The sequence below is a fragment of the Miniopterus natalensis genome, chromosome 14 (assembly GCF_054644295.1).
Source record: "Miniopterus natalensis isolate mMinNat1 chromosome 14, mMinNat1.hap1, whole genome shotgun sequence".
NCBI classification, from domain to species: Eukaryota; Metazoa; Chordata; class Mammalia; order Chiroptera; family Miniopteridae; genus Miniopterus; species Miniopterus natalensis.
The window spans coordinates 50,878,605-50,891,280 of NC_142094.1; the positions used below are offsets into that span (position 1 = coordinate 50,878,605).

The 12,676-nt window shown below is 44.9% G+C and overlaps 1 protein-coding gene across 1 annotated transcript in view; it reads right to left on the minus strand.

Annotated features, from left to right (window-relative positions):
- The window catches only part of ABLIM1 (actin binding LIM protein 1), a 208,949-nt gene that overhangs the window by 13,350 nt on the left and 182,923 nt on the right, over positions 1-12,676 (minus strand). The window contains exons 14-16 of the mRNA XM_087823971.1: positions 4,632-4,736; positions 2,972-3,019; positions 46-192 (exon numbers count right to left, since the gene is read on the minus strand). Coding sequence (XP_087680097.1) covers positions 46-192; positions 2,972-3,019; positions 4,632-4,736 — 300 coding nt within the window. The remainder of the gene's footprint in view (positions 1-45; positions 193-2,971; positions 3,020-4,631; positions 4,737-12,676) is intronic.

Below are 12,676 nucleotides of genomic sequence, written 5' to 3' on the forward strand. Positions count from 1 at the left end.
TCTTAGCAATCTGTCCAGTTGGCTTAGCTTGTAACAGTTGCATACCTACGGCAGCAAGGGAGGGGGGACCAGGCCAGTGGTCCGTCTCAATCTTTGGGATCTCGTTGGGGTCTGGAGCCTGGGCGGCTGGGAACTTGGAAAACTTGATGATGTCTTCTGCAGACTTGCTCTGGGCTGCCAAGGCAGCTGCATCTAGGCAGAATCAGGGGGAGCTTAGCTACCGGTCCACAAGGCCATGGTGGCAAACCCACTCGCATGGTCTTGCTCTCTTATCGCCGTTATCAACTGCCCAGGCGCTCAGCAGTGCCCAGCGACAGCTCAGCTCATCTTCCTGACGCTCCAACGGAAACAAAGCTTCATTGTACACCTGCTCTACATCTGCTCTGCAGCCGTGCTGTCCAATACTAGCTACCTGTGGCTATTTAATTTAATAACATCAAATGAAAAAAATCACTAAACTAAAATTCAGTTCCCTCAGTTGCACATTTTAAGTGTTCAATAGCCACATGTGATTAGTGTATACTGTGTTGAACACCAGCACAGTTACAGAACATTTCCATCACCGTAGAAATTTCTATTGGACACACTCCTAGAGCAATTAGACACTTGAATTAGTATTTGAATTTAAAGAGCTAAGTTAAAAGCATGATACTGTCATTTGACGGTAGTTGTTAGTCATAAGAGGGCTGGCTGGTTTTATCTTTTGGCTTCTTAGCCACAAATATATTGGTCCAGCTCATTTTAATCCTTATATATTATATATGTGTCCTTGAGTCCCAGGAGAAATGAAAGTGGGAAAATCCACTTTCAGCTTGCAGGGACTTGGCGTTGTGACTTAGGTTTGCTATACCCACTCACTGTTTTGTTCAAGGGTCTGCGAATACACTGAGTCATCCAACTTTAAAACAACAACGGCCAGACTAGCAGCAGCATTAGTGCACAGGGTTCCTAATGGCTCTGCTTAGAGGAGTCCTTGGCTTTGAGCCCCAAATCTAACACAGAGATGGAGCCAAACCAACCAGGATAAGTGGTCAGTTCCTAATTCTGGCTCATTCTGCAAAATGACCTGGGCTGTTACTAACGTTTCAAAATATATTTATAATGCTTTAAATAAAACTTCCTCTCTCCCTGGGCTCATAGGTTTTTGAATCTGGAAATAACTTTTAGAATCTTCAGCGCCAAGTCCCCATTCCTGTGGAAAACGTCTAGGTCTCAATTTTAGGTTCCTTTGTAATAAAAAGGAACAAGGCCTTGGCCAGGCTTTGCACAGTGTTTCTCTAAATCATTAACCTCATGAGAAAAAAAAATTCCAATTGGAAAACACTGCACAAGTACCCTCTTCTTAAAGAATTACAAAATGTATTAGCTTTTTAAAGATGATTTCTGCATTACCAAAAACAGTGTGACTTCATTCAAATCTAGCACTTTCCAAATGCACCAGGGCATAGATGCCGGTGTTTGGTATGGACTCTATTTCTACTGCATGGAATCCCTTTGGTTGTGCTACTCTTCATTAATTAATTACAAGGGTCTGACAGAAAGACAGAGGAAGGTCAAAGTAAATTTCAATAAAATAAGCCAATGAATCCCTTCCAAATAAATCTAATATTATCCAATCCTCAGTCTTAAGTATTTGATTATTTGTTTAGAGAGGCAGCCTAAAGATTGTAGTATTAAAAATACTAAATTAATACATCAAACCCTGGGAAACTTATTCTTAAATTGAAAAGAAAAAGCATGACTTCCAACAGTACTTACTCATTAGAATTGGTGAAGTCAGTAAACATTCACATGTTAATGAGTGGGTGAGAACACATTAAACCATAAAAAAAAACAAAAACAAAAACAATGTTAACAAACTTAAAAAGCAAGCACGTGGTGTAAAATCTTAAAAAAAAAACACCCCACAAAAACAGATGAGGGAGAAAATCATAGTTCCATAACCATTACAGTACATATATTCTCTCTTTTCCCTAGAATGTAGGCCTAAAATTTTTTCCCTGTGCTTTTCCGACTTTATTTGCTTTTCATGTCATCCTAATCCTATGGACACGTTAATGTCAGCTACATTTTAAAGGCAGCCTTCAAATTTCCAGGCACCATTTGTGTGTAATTTTCTGAAATCACTTGAAGACCAGTCTTGGCTTTAGAGAAATCCATTCACAAAGATTTATGGCAGAGAAATCTTTAAAGATCAATGGCAGAGGAAAATGTAATTTGCACATAGTGATGGGATTTCCTGGGTTGGTTTCAAAATTCCGTATTTCCCACACAAGGAAAGCGCAATTACAGATCCACAGCGGTGATTGTTTGCAGGAATTTCAGAGACAAACTGGCCTAACTCACTGGTTTTACAGATGAGACCACCAAGGGACAGAGGAATTGTGTCCATGACATCCTCAATCACAGAGCCATTTAGGTGAGGAGCTGGGACGAAGGCTAGGACCTCCGTGTCAGCGTGTGTCCTGTCCACTCCATCACCTGGGCACAGGTGTCTTCATGCTCCGTAAGCAACTGGGAACTAGACAGCCAAGCTGATGCGGGCTTAGTCAAATTAATTTCCCCAGGTAGCTGGCTTTCACTAGTTTTAATTAGTTAAATTGTAAGCTGATCAAAATTGTTATAGAGGCTGGTTAGATTATTTAATGGCAAAGGAAAATATTATGTCTTATTAGGATGTTTGTAAATTACCGTGTGGCTAGTCCTTCCCTTTCTCAATCAATGGGATGACACTTAGTTTGATGGGCTCCGAAATGAGCTAGAAGCTTCCTGACCAAGCTAAGTGTCCTCCATCTAGAAACACCAATCTCACAATATCTGCATCTCAGGAGAACATCAAGGTACAATTCGCTGGGCACCCCGGTTGGATTCCCAAGAGCAGCAGCCGATAAGCCTTTCAGAGGACAGCAAGAGGAGTTCAGGGAGTGGACACTGCCGTTTAAAAGCTAACGCGGAGGAAAGCGGGTTTTACCATGCTGCTTGTAGATGGGTGGTTTTCGGTAAATGTTGATCCCTTGATCTGTGGAAATGAAAAGCAAAGGTGTGTGATTATGGGAATCCGTTCAGCAATGGGAAAAACAGACCAACCAAGAGGCAAACCAAACTGAAGATTCTTGAACAAAAATAACCCAGACAGTCAACTTGTATTACAAAGAGATTATTGGAAGAAGAGATTACGGGAATGAGTGAATTACTACAGACGAGTGATATGAAAATCCTTTGTAATACATCTTAGAGTATATAGAGATGCCATTAATTCATGGGCCATTTATTTCAAATACACAGTTCACTAAAACTGGGACTAAAACAGGAAGAAACACAAGCAGTGGAGTACTCTACGGTGAGGAAGACATAACCAGTTTGGGGAAAATCCCCAAATTGCTACTGTCTAGAAATTGAGCTCCCAGTAGATACCAGTGGCTCAATTTACTTTTCAACTAATGAGTGGAACAGTGGAAAGCAATGTAGTAAAATTAAGAGTATTTTTTTTTAAAACACAGAAACACTTTCTATATGCAAGGCTAGTCTGATGTGGTACCAGGATGTTTGACTAACTCCTAATTTCTATCGGCCAAATTTTAAAAAAGATAAAAAAAGAAGAAAAAGACTGAGATGCCAAATATTATTCATATATTTTTATAGGACCTCATTTGACTATGCTACCATTTCATTTTGAGCACAAATTAAAAAGGGGGGGCTCAACTGCGTACCAGTGATTTTCAAGGTTCAATGAAGCTCTTATGAATCTCATTGAAGTCGCCTCTGTTTTATTAGACCCGTTTGAAAGGCAAGAGGAAAAAATTATTATAGATCCCAAATACGTACACTAGCATTAACATAATGGGTCATGGATTAAACCACTTTCAGGAGCTAAAAGAAGCAAAACAATGGACTTCCCATGGAAAAATAGTATCCTAACTTCGGATGACCAATCTTCCTTTACAAATTGAGCGGATCCTAAACATAATGATATCGATGGGTTCTGATTTTCCCAGTTCCAGGTGGCAAATTACTATTCGTGCTGTGACAGCAATGCTTGTGACCACAGAGCGAAGCTGGCAGCACTAAGCCTAAATTGCAAAGATCTTTGTGGGCTCCAGGGGTGGGTGGTTAGTTATACGTTGCAGAAAGACCACTCAGTCGACCCCATTCTACAGCTCTCTGGGAAGAAAAGTCCATGGAAAGAATCTCCACATTGGGGACAAACAGGAAAAATCAAAGCAGTCTGGAGTGACACCGTGGTTCCATCTTTAGAACGGGATGGTAACCAGATCGCCATGGCGATAATTAGTCAGTGACACCAGACCACAGCACGGTATCTTAGAAGCCGCTGATATAAAGGTGAAATTAAAATTTTAGTAAAAACCAAACAACTCGACCCTCATTCCTTCACTCTCTGCCTCCCACACTCCTTCAAAAAATAACGAGAAAACTTAAACCTTCTATGCAATCCTGGCGTGTCCCATATAACATATATGAAAGGCCCTCGAGGTCAGATCCTGCAATTTAGGGTTTGTCAACCGTGTGCATCCCGATGTAAAGAGCATGAGCAATGGAGACGAGACAGAGGTGACGAAGCTACATTCTACACCGTGACAGGACACCATGACATAGACCGTGTCGGCTCCTACCTGGAACATGGAAATGTTTAGGGGCCTGAGCGTAAGTTGGAGTTAGAGGGCGGCTGTCTGGCCGGTGGGGGAGAGGGGAGTTCCGGCCGCTGGACGGCTCGTTGCCTCCAATAAGAATGGAGAAAACAAAATGAGAGGAGGGGCGGCAGTAAAGGAAACAAAGCGAGCGTCATAAAAATTCAAAACGACCCACGGGGAGGGGAGGAGGGACACCAAGAACGCGGGACGGAAGAAACCAACTCAACGTATCGACGGGGCTCGCAAAGGGGGCAGACGGTTCCGCTGCCCCAAAGGGGCCTGAGTTCAAGCACCGAGCTCAAGCAGCCGCAGCGCGATGCGTCCTTCCCACGGCACGCGGCTGGGCCGTGACAGGCGGCGGGCGGGCGGCAAGCTCGTGAGCAGGATGGAAGGCGCTTGCCAATGGCTCGGCCGGCTGTTAGACGGCGAAATCCCAAGCACGTGAAGTGGGGTGCGCAACCCAAACACGACCCCTGCCAGGCGGACGGCAGAGGCTGGGGGGGGGGGGGGGCGCACGTCTCTGAACCGAAGGCCTTCCCCGCGGCAACACAAAATGCCTTCGCTGCAGCCTGTTTTCTGTTTCCTCACTTTGAAATACACCAGGTGAGTCACCCTTTTCTCCCAGGTATGTGGGGCCATTTACTCCTCTCTCCCCCTTTCTCTTCAAAGGCGAGGCTCCGTCCAGCTTGGCAACTGCATCAGTGAACCATTTACTGAACAGCTGCTCCGGCTGGGCGCGGAGCTGTGCCTGGGGGTAGGCAGATGACTGGCACGGAGCCCTGCCCTCGAGGGGCCCCGAGTCTGCCTAGGGAGACACGTAAGTAATGCCGTGTCATAGTCCTCAGAGGTATCGGAGAAATTACGGCGCTCAGCTGAAGGTGTGCGCCATCGGTCCTTCAGGAAGGCCACAGGGAGCTATGAGAACTAGGGTCGTGGGCGAGTAAACTTCTCAGGTGGGGGGCGGGCAGCTCAGCTTCCAGGCGGCTGGGACATGGTAGGGACGGAGGGATGGAGGGGCCGTAGTGGGTGGGGCAAGGGGGCTGGCCGCTGGCTGGAAAGCTGGTGTTTTTGGAGGAGAGAATGGGGGGGAGTCTGGAAAGGGTTGCTGGGGCTTGGCTGCACAGCCTCGAGTGCGACCCTGCCCCTGCCACTCCCTTCTGACCACGAGGACTGCAGGGTGAACTGAGCTGTGAGCACTGGGAAGGGATCTGCTATTGCCCTAGATTGTCCTCCTTCCCCACATGTGGCCAAACACCTGTCCCCAGGACACACCCGAAGATGTAGGACTATCAAACGTTAATGACTGGTAATGTAATTACTTTTATGATTGAATTGTAGGTGTTCTTTACATATTCTGAATGTAAGTCCCTGATCAGATAAATAATTCACAAATATTTTCTCCCATTCTGTGGGTTGTCTTCTACTTTCTTGATAGTGTTCTTTGAAGCACAAGTTTTATATTCTGATGCAGATCAATTTATCTATTGATGGCGACAATTTAAAATACTCATAGATTTTCAAAAAATATAGCATGAGCCGATTTCTTTTTTCTACTGTGTTCTTTTTTATTTTTTAAAATGAGACATAATTGACATATAACATTGTATTAATTTTAGGTGTACAAGAGCCAATTTCTTTAAGTAGGTCAAACTGGTCTAAATCTGGCCAGCAAAAAAATGAAAGATGTCAATTGCTGAAGTTTTAAAATAACGCGTTTCATACAGTTTTAACTTCACAATATGTGTGTTTTTGGGTAATCAGTGCACAGATTTGTACCAAATGGGCAGTAAGATATTTCAGGTATGAGATCTGAATTTGTTAACTGGCTCAAATATATAGTCTAGGTTTTCACTTATTATGTTCTGGAACTTTTTTCTTTTTTTTCCCCTCATGCCACTTAAGCATCTAGCGCCCAATATATTATCATTAGACTTTACTACTTAAGTCAGATATAGTAGCTTCTAAAAATTATGAAGCTTCACACCAAAGTGCCGATCTATTAAAAAGCTCATTTAAAAAAATGTTATCTCATTTACTCTCCCCTAAAGAGAAGTAACCAGTTCTCATTAAAATTAATATAATTAACACAGGCAGAGGCAAGCAGGGGGAGGAAGACTGGTTTATGTTTAGATAAAATCCTATTTTAAACCTAAGGAAGAATCAGAATTAGGTCTCATCCCTCTGAGCATAGGGCTTGGCCAGGAGTGAGTGCCCAGTAAATGTCTGCGAATGAATGATTGAAGGAGGCCCACTAATTAATCCTTCAGCTATTAATGGCCTAATGTAGTGAACACACACCGCTGCAGGACTGTCATCTTTCTCTTAATTAAAGGCAGCAGTGGGATCACAACCACACCCCGTTTTTATAACTTTCCCATTAGTGTCGATCCTCAATAGCCCCAATTTAATTGTTTCATTTCGGAAGAATTCTTGATTCCTATAAACATGAGGAATTATTCAGAAGAGTAACTCAGAACTGAAAATCATTATAATTTTTGTGGGTTATCCTCAAAAAAAGTTCTAGAGAGGCTCAGCCTTCTTGCTTTACTTGAGGTTGTTTTGGAAGATGCTCTCTGCAGGCCCTGAGCACCGGCAGCTATTGTTTCTGAACCCCACTGGCCCTGCCCCACTGCTTCACCTCTAACCGCCTGCTACTTGCACAACATCAGCTATTTCAGGGAAATGTTTGCACAGGTTTTGGTTATAATACCTAATCAGAAGAAATGCCATTAATTTTGTCTTGATAATTATTAGCCAGTGTCATGTGCACACACGATACTGCATATAATCTGCATATACGGGACACAGAGGTTCAAGGTTACTGGAATTGGCATTTGCCCAAGTATTAAAAATCTTTCTACCACTCAGGTGCCCTGCTGGCAGGTGGCAAAAGAAGCCCATCCCTTCTCGGATGGGGCTGCCCACTCTCTGAACCCCCAGGGGGTGCATTCTGGCTGAATGCTGCGCCTCTCCTCCAGTTGGGCAACATTCTTTATTTGGCTGCATATCTTCAGCAACCACTGACTTGTCTAGCTCCTGGAAAAAAGCACTCGTATGTTCAAGTCTTTGTAAGTAGACTTAACTCTCTAATCATTTAAAACCTCCCATAAAACATTTTAAACACGAGGGAAAGAGACTCAGCAACTCAGCCAGAGAAGCGATTCTGCACGATATGATTTCCACACGTCACGGGGGCTCACTGGGAATGAGGTCTCGGGATGCGTATGTTAAGTACCCCATTCTTTGCCCGTGGAATATCAAAGGCATTACACACTTCTGGCACTTTTCAAAGAAACAGAAAAATTCTCAGATGAGGCCTGTTTCCAACTTTGCTAACGTAAATACCCTATCTTTAAGTGATAAAACGTTTAATTTAATCTGGAAGGAAATAACTGATGAGGGCTCTAAAAGGTTGTTTTTGTGCTTAGTTCATTACTTAGGTAAAGTAATGTATGAGACATCAGATAAAATAGCCTATATGAAAGGTATTATTACTATCATCATCATCAATCAGCCCAGAGTTAAGACACTTGACAAATAATGTAGTGTATGTATTGTAATGTAATGTGTATATCACACTCATAGCCACTTTGTTCCTTTAAAGGAATCCTTGTATTGCTTCACTCTAAGATGCTGGTGATCTTAGCGATTGTGACAAGAAGCTACCATATAAAAAAGTATATATTTCTTGGCTTTCAGTTTTAGCTCCTTCCATGTCAATCTAATAAGCCAATTTTTCAGTCCTTGGAAAATGATCCACTTGCAGAATTCTCACTGTACTTATTTAACAAACTCAAAAGCTCTGTCCTCACTTTCAGTCTTCTTTTGACACCCTGTGAGCCTAAGTGACAAATTCTAAGACATGTACTTGGTTGGAACGGCCGTGCATGTGTCTGCTGTGGAACCTGCTGAGCACCGCTTAGCTTTCTGGGCTCTAAGAGCTCATGTTCCAAAATAGAAATGGCCATTGTGAGGGGACCTTAAAGCGGCTGCATCTAGAAACTCTTGACAGAGTTTCCTGATTGCTAGTTCCTGTCTAAAGCTTTAATAAGTGTTACGATTCCCTTTAGCAAGTGTCAAAGACTTCTCTGGACCATAGCCACCCATCTGACTTATATTTCACAGATACAGACGAACCGTCTAACAGTATTTCAAAGGGGAGGGAAGAGAAATGCAGAAAACACAGCACAAGCAGACCCCAAAACAAAGCGAAAACCGACTTTCCAAACCTCCAGGCATGCGCTTGTCCAAACGGCCCAACAGTGACATACCAATGCAGGATGGGGTTGCAAGGAAGGTCGGAAAACAGAAAAACGGACCCCCCCCAAACGAGACAGACATCATGGGAAGCGGATGGGAAGCCAATGGAGCAGAGCCGGCCTGTGATGTGTCAGCTTCCACCCGTGCGGGCGCTTGCGGCTCAGACCCGGGGCCTGGGCCGCGCACCTGAGAAACAGGGACCAGGGAGTGGGCTTGGGCAGCGGGAGGCTGGGTTTTGGGCTGCCAGGGTGGTAAGGGCCCCGTAATTCTGCCTACACGTTCCTGAGATGGTCATCCTACCCTGGGGGGCTCAAGCTCTCCAGCTTACATTTGTTTTAAAAACTCCTCTGAGACCACAACACAAGCTCCAAGATAAAAAGGAAACGTCCAAATGAAGGGCCATGGAAAACCTGGGATACTCTGCCCACATGTTTCTCAAATGGCCATAAATTCCTTCCATGCCAAAATTTCCAAAAGCTAGAGAGGCTTCTTTTCACAACAACCAAGAAGTAATTCTTTGGAGAATCAGCATTTAGCCATTCAACTGTATCAGGCTTTTAGAGCAATATAATTAACATACAAATTTTCCATGATTCATTTTGTAGTTTAGCAAAAAGCTCATCAAATTTTAAAACGAAGCATATACTGTGATGTACATTATATTTTCTGAGGTATATAACCTGTATCATATGAACAAACTATGGATATATATCCAGTGAAAAGAAAATGGGAGAGAGATTATTAGATGTTTTTTAAGGATAAATTCAGGGTCATGCTAATCCCTCACAGCCTAATGTTTTTTATAATTTAAATCCATAATATTTGACTGTGTCAAAAACTTCAAATTAAGACTGAAAACAGAAAAGTATATCCATATTTTTGAATAAAGCACCATTTAGGCACACAGAGGTGCTGTGCTGTTTATAACCATTTGACATTTCTATGGAAAAGAACTTGTTAACTTTGTAATTTACATGACTGAAAGAGCCATTTGTCTTACCCTCAGTAAGAGTCCAATTTTCTTGTTAAAAAGAGGTGGACAATAAAAGGTTTGCTTTAAAAATTATACTCTATGTATATTTTGTACCAAAATGCACACACCTCATCTGCCCAAGGGATTGGAAGGCCTGGGGTCTGGTCCAGGAGCTGCCCTGGGCTGGGTCACGGGCCCAGGGCCTCAGCTCTGTCCTGGGCCCACTTCACAGATGCTATGAAGAGCAAAGTGCTTTAAGAGCACCGGGCCGAGGGGGCACCAAAGATGGACGTGAGCTCAGTGCTTACACAGGCCGGGGCACTTGACCTCACACGCCCTAATGGCCTGAGAGAGGTTTTATAGATGACAAATGACACTCACAAAGTTAGGCCAACAATCCAAGGTCCCACAGCTAGCAAGTGACAGAGATAATACTCAAACCCAGGACTCTAGTGGCCATATGGGCGTTCCATCCATCTCTCCAAAGGCTACTCACAGATATAAGGGATTATATTTCCTGATGTGTTATTTGGACAAACTCTGTAGAACTTTATAGGGCACATGACAGTTTTCTTTCTACAAAGAGTGTATCTTCTGAAGGATACAACAGAACCAGACAAGGCACTTTACACCTTAATGAATAAAAAAATGTGTTTTCTCTTGCCTATTAGAAACAAACAACAAACAAAATCTTGATTTGGCCAAGGGTGACTCTATGAAAGCCTCTTTAAAATACATCTCTGAAGTTTTTGCAATGATTTCTTACGGTTTTCATTAACTTGTCTAAGGTATCATCTTGACATCTACATAGAAACGCTTTTTCCTCCAAAACTCTCATGGGCAATCATCACTTTAAGCAATCTGTCAATTTTAGAAAGTGCTGCATCTACTGGATAAGATTGCTCTCTTTGTTAATGGCAAACAGTGTGTCTTCAACAAGCATGTCAGCAACATTATTTTCATGGCGCAGAAAAGGCAGGAATAGCACGCATGAGTGACTGCATGCGGATCGGTGCGGCACAGCTGTATTTTAGGACTCAGCTGCTCCAAAATCCAAGAGAGCAAAAAAGAAAACAGCTTGGGCGGACTGGCTGCAAGCGATCTTTCAAACGCAACACTGTTTAGGCTGCGCAACAAGAGCGTTAGTGAAAGGAGCACTTGGAACGCAGGGTAGAATCCTTTCGGGCCACATCTGCGCTTGCCTGCTGCCCCTTTTCATTGGTTAATTTGGTTCAAATCAAGACTGTGGGAAGAGTGAGTTGGCACCCTTCTGGGAGCTCACACTTATTTTACCGATTTCTTCACCCCTTTGGGGCTCTTGGCTTCCCCAACGCATGGAGGGGAACAGGAGCCCCCATCCAGGACTGCCATGGAAGCATATGGGCAACGAAGGAGACAGTGGGGAGGCCGCAAAGGGAACGGGAAGAAATGGGGGGCAGGGACAGACAGACGGCAAAGCCTCTCTCCCCCGTCATGCAGAAACCAGGGCAAGCCAAAAGAAGATGACTCGGTTGGCTCAAACTGAGACATTGAAGCTCCGCTGCCGTAGCTTCTTTTATACGATCCGGACGTTTTAGTGCGGTAAGCGGTTACGAGGCGGATTGCCACTAAGACGGCTTTGGAGGATCTGTTGCTAAACACTGTTGGGTTTCGCTGAGCCACATCACATATGAAAACCAGGCACATACCCCAGCTATATATTATATTTTGCTTTTGCCATATAGAAAAACAAAATAATAATATATGTTTTTCTACGGAGTGGATCATACACCTTGCGGTCTTAACCACACTCCCTACTTCCTCGCCGAGAGCCCTTAGAAGTGCCACGCGCCTCCTAAGGGGAGATGCGGCGCCAGTTCTAAGCCACTGCCGGGCGGAGTGGTGACACGCACGGGCATGCTGAGGGGCACGGCTCGGGCCACCTCTCGGAGATCCGCCTTATTAGCCTCGCCAGGCTGCTAATAAATCTCCACTCCCGGGGCGCTGCCTGGGACGCCTGCCTCTTACCTTTGACATGGGGCATGAAGTGGTGTCGGAAGGGGGAGTTGGGGCGGGAGTCGCTGTGGGCGGAGCTGAGGCTGCCGGTGCGCAGGGAGGACAACCTGTGCACACCGGGGGACAGCAGCTCTGCCGGGGGCGGGGCGGGGCGGCGGAGACAGGAGAAGAGCGGGGAGGAGCAGGGCGCAGGGCCAGCGGCGGCGTCCCGCGGGAGAGAACAGAGACGGTTAATCAGGAGTCTGCAGGGGAGGAAGGCAGAGGGTTAAGGGAGCACCTGCCGAGGGTTGGGCAAGGCGGGGAATTTGCAGATACACGGCTTCAGGTCGGGACGGGGTCGCCCTCCGCGAGTAAATGGCCTGGGCGGGAAGGAACGGTCACGGGGACACCCTCCGTTAGGATGACACCGGCTCCGGGTCAGCCAGTACCGGGCACGTCATTTAGACTCAAAAAGAGCTGTTTTTAAAAAGCAACTGACAAACCAGAACCCTCTGGAACACGTGTAAAAACAATGACCGTCATTTCAGGAACCTTGACAAGAAGTACGTATATGTAAGGGTCAGATTCTTTTTTTGTTTTTTTCAAAGCTGCGAACTTCTCCTACTGGGGGTTTAATTTTATTTTGCTTATGGAGGAAAAAAACCAAAAACCTGTTCATGTTCCCTGGGTGGCAAGGATCCGCGTGGGACCCCGAGAACTGCGTAGCGGCAGCGCTGTCGTCCCGGAGGAGGGACGGACGCGAAAGCTGCAGCCAGGCCTGGGGACGCGCGTCTCCACCTGGCATCTGGAACTTACGGAG